The 3,603-nt window shown below is 55.4% G+C and overlaps 1 protein-coding gene across 1 annotated transcript; it reads left to right on the top strand.

The window, feature by feature from the left end:
• The first annotated feature begins 238 nt into the window (after positions 1-238).
• Positions 239-2,675, top strand: LOC103640595 (patatin-like protein 3). The gene is made up of 3 exons (XM_020546533.2): positions 239-1,493; positions 1,619-1,681; positions 1,857-2,675. Exons 1-3 carry the CDS (start codon positions 375-377, stop codon positions 2,139-2,141), a joined length of 1,467 nt encoding a protein of 488 aa, XP_020402122.1. The 5' UTR covers positions 239-374; the 3' UTR covers positions 2,142-2,675.
• The last annotated feature ends 928 nt before the right edge of the window (positions 2,676-3,603 follow it).

Below are 3,603 nucleotides of genomic sequence, written 5' to 3'. Positions count from 1 at the left end.
ACAAAATATTTTCTTCTAGCAATATAACACACATTTATCGTGATATTATATACTCTCGTTGCAACGCACGGGCACCCATCTAGTTAGCATCAGAAGACTGACATCATACCTCATCAGTCGGATCGGATCGTCGCCCTTCTTTCCATGGATGTCACAGGCAAAAAAACCTAATAAGCTTGGTAATCCTCACTGCTTATTCATAACAACATTCAAAGTTCAAACGGCCAGATCCGATACACCTCTACGCAACGCCACCCTGCACAGGAGACGGCTTCCACGAAACCCGCCTTCTTCTCCTGGCGCAGCAGAGCAGAAACGCGCACTGGGGGTGCTGGTGGGTGGGGGCCATCTATAAAGGCCGCGCGCGCGCGCTGATGAGTAGTGGAGCCATCACGGCATCACCCATCAGCCCATCACCACCTCAACCGACAGCTCGTCACTCTCCTACTCCCGTCCCACCTCCCATCATCCGCGAGCCCCGCCAGGCCCCAGCTGCAGCAGCGGCTATGGCGTCGTCTCCGCCCGACGTGGACCTGGGCAAGCTGAGCTACGAGATCTTCTCCCTACTCGAGAGCAAGTTCCTCTTCGGCGGCGGCTCCGTGCCGGGCACGCCAGCGCGGGCGGCGGCTCCGGGCCCCGGGGAGGACCGCGGCAGGGTGCGGGTGCTGGCGATCGACGGGTGCGGGCCGGGCCCCGGCGACGCGCTGCTGGCGGCGGCCGCGCTCGCGAGGCTGGAGGCGGCGCTGCGGGCGCGCGCGGGGGACCCCGGCGCGCGCGTGGCCGACTTCTTCGACGCGGCGGCGGGGGCCGGCGCCGGCGGCGTGCTGGCCGCGATGCTGTTCGTGCGGGGCGACGACGGGCGGGCGCGGTACACGGCGGCGGACGCGCTGGCGTTCGTGGCGGCCAGCCTCGGGAGAGGCGGCGGGTGGGGCAGCGGCGGCGGCGGGGGCGTACGGGGCAAGTGGGCCGCGCTGTTCCGGCGCGGGGGGAGGCGGGGTGCGCCCTCGCCGCCGCTGCGGCGGGTGTTCGGGGACGCCACGCTCAGGGACACCGTGGCGCCGCTGCTGGTGCCCTGCTACGACCTGGCCACGGCCGCGCCCTTCCTCTTCTCCCGCGCCGACGCCGTCGGGAGCGGCAGCCTCGACTTCCGCCTCCGCGACGTGTGCGCCGCCACCTGCGCCGCCGCCGGGGGCGCCGCGCCCGCCGTGCGGTCCGTGGACGGCCGCACGGCCATCGCCGCCGCGTCCGGCGGCGTCGCCGCCATGGGCAACCCCGCCGCGGCCGCCATCACGCACGTGCTCCACAACAAGCGGGAGTTCCCGCTCGCCGCCGGCGTCGACGACCTCCTCGTCGTGTCCATCGGCTCGGGATCGTCCTTCGCCTCCGCCGCCGCCGCTTCTGCTCCTTCCACCGGCTGGCGGACGCCCGTCCCGCCGCGCTCGCCGTCGCCCGCCGAGATGGTCCGCCTCACCTCCGAGGGTGTCGCCGACATGGTAATTAACCAAAGCCTCCGTCCCGTCGTAGTCGTACAGTAGTGCGTCACACGTACGGCTGCCGTCGAAATTTTAAGTCATAAGTTTATTAACCGCGTCCCCGGCATTTGCGTCTGTGCGCTCAGGTCGACCAAGCAGTGGCCATGGCGTTCGGGCACACGTGCGGGCGCAACTACGTTCGCATCCAGGTGGGTGATCAACGGGGATTACTCTCTCTCTCTCTCTCTCTCTCTCTCTCTCTCTCTCTCTCTCTCTCTCTCTCTCTCTCTCTCTCTTTCTCTCTCTCTCTCTCTCTACTTTCTATAGCTAGCAGGCGGCGTGAAATGTCACTAACGTCGCTGCCGCAACGTGCTCCGGTTCCAGGCGTCGTGCGTCGGGACGGCGCTGAGGTCGCTGGACGCGAAGAAGGCGGTGGCCTTGGCGGACGGCATGCTGGCGCAGCGGAACGTGGAGGCGGAGCTGTTCCGGGGGCGGCGGCTGTCGGCCAAGTCGAACCGGGAGAAGCTGGACGCGTTCGCGGCGGAGCTGGTGAAGGAGCAGGAGCGGCGGGACCGCCACCGTGCCGTTCCCGGCATCGCAGGGCTCGTACCAGCCCTAGCCCCAGCCATTGGCGATCGAGTGGATCCGAGGACGAGCTGGTCAAAGTAAGTTATACTATACGATGCGGTATGTCCGCCGTGGCTCGAGAAGAAGGGCGGTAGCGTGGAGAGCAATGATTAGAGGTTACTTTTGCATGGAAAAAGTGGATTTGGATGCTAATGGCGAGGTTAGATAGGATGTTAATGCCTTTTTAATGGAGTACGTGCACTTGGATTCGTATGTGCGAGATGCAAAGCTCCCGTTTACTGCTCTGCCATGCCATCTTCCCTTTCTGCCAACAGTACTCTGCGCTCCTCATGGCCGGCCGTACATGTCATCCTTCCTTTCTGTTTACTTCGCCTGCGCGCGGCTTGCTTTCGATGCAGGGCAGGGAAAGAGAGACTTGAAGGCTGTGTAAAGCGCATGGCAGTACCTGGCTGGAGCTTCCGTGTCTCTGTTTGTGTTGCATACAGAACTCTACAAGTGCAAGCCAGGCTCCTTCGTGGTTGTGTTGTGTGCAAGGGCAAGGGCAAACAACGCACTCAGATATCTACCCTAACAATCTGTTTGGAAATTTGTAAACTAATTGCTTGTAGCAACTAATACCTCTGGGCCAAAAAGGATATGGGATTCTAAAATAAAGTTCAGTCATCAGGTCCCTTTTAAGTTTGACTAATTCTATAACAGTAGATACTAATATTTAACATAGTAAATACATATCAATAGATTCATTACGAAACATACATTTATACATTATATCTTTTTTTTTGAAATTATAAGCGTTGATGTTATTTTATATAAATCTAGCCAAAGCCAAGATATTTTAACTTGGACTAGACCTTGATTATATCTTATTAGGGACACAGGGAGTACCTACTAACATACACCCTCTACCCTAAAAACTTTTTTTATCTTAATTTCTGAGGAGTTAGTTTTTTTAAAAGTTTGACCAGATTTCTATAGAAATATACTATAATTTAGGCAGTACATAACAATAAGTAGCATTAGATATAGAGGACATATCCTATGCACTCATTCATTTAGTGCACGCGTGCAATCAAAACCATCAAGAGCATCCAATCTAAATCCAACAGTTTCACATGAAAGGGGTTCAAAGTAAAATATGCGTTAGGTTTCGGGTGGAAGGAGTTAAATATAAAATAACAATCATCATTAGATCTAGATTGGATGCACCAGATCACCTGATTGCACGCTTGCACCAATATAAAATGATGGCATAAGATATTTTTATATATTTTTACGATGAACTTATTCATAGATATAGATGTTATTTTTTACAAGAGGATCACCCCATTTCTATTATATCATAACAAAAATACGAAAGTTTTTTTTCTGATGCACATATGGAAAACAACAACAACACCTGATCTGATTAGATTACATGACCAAACCGTGCAAAATGATAAGAGGGGGAAAGGGATAGTTTTCCACATGATATATGGTCCATAACAGGTAGTAAAAGAAAGCGATATGCAACAAGGTTCGATGACCACAAAAGATATCTAAAGAT

This window comes from Zea mays, chromosome 1, assembly GCF_902167145.1.
Source record: "Zea mays cultivar B73 chromosome 1, Zm-B73-REFERENCE-NAM-5.0, whole genome shotgun sequence".
NCBI classification, from domain to species: Eukaryota; Viridiplantae; Streptophyta; class Magnoliopsida; order Poales; family Poaceae; genus Zea; species Zea mays.
Note: the sequence above shows the minus strand (reverse complement) of the source record. Positions and strands in the feature narration are given on the sequence as shown.

What these genes read in the sequence shown, in the direction of transcription:
- LOC103640595 (XM_020546533.2), top strand. Translation starts at nt 375, where the DNA reads ATGAGTAGTGGAGCCATCACGGCATCACCCATCAGCCCATCACCACCT. An exon ending in CCGAGGGTGTCGCCGACATG is followed by an intron (nt 1,494 to 1,618) that starts GTAATTAACCAA and finishes CTGTGCGCTCAG; the next exon opens with GTCGACCAAGCAGTGGCCAT. An exon ending in GCAACTACGTTCGCATCCAG is followed by an intron (nt 1,682 to 1,856) that starts GTGGGTGATCAA and finishes CTCCGGTTCCAG; the next exon opens with GCGTCGTGCGTCGGGACGGC.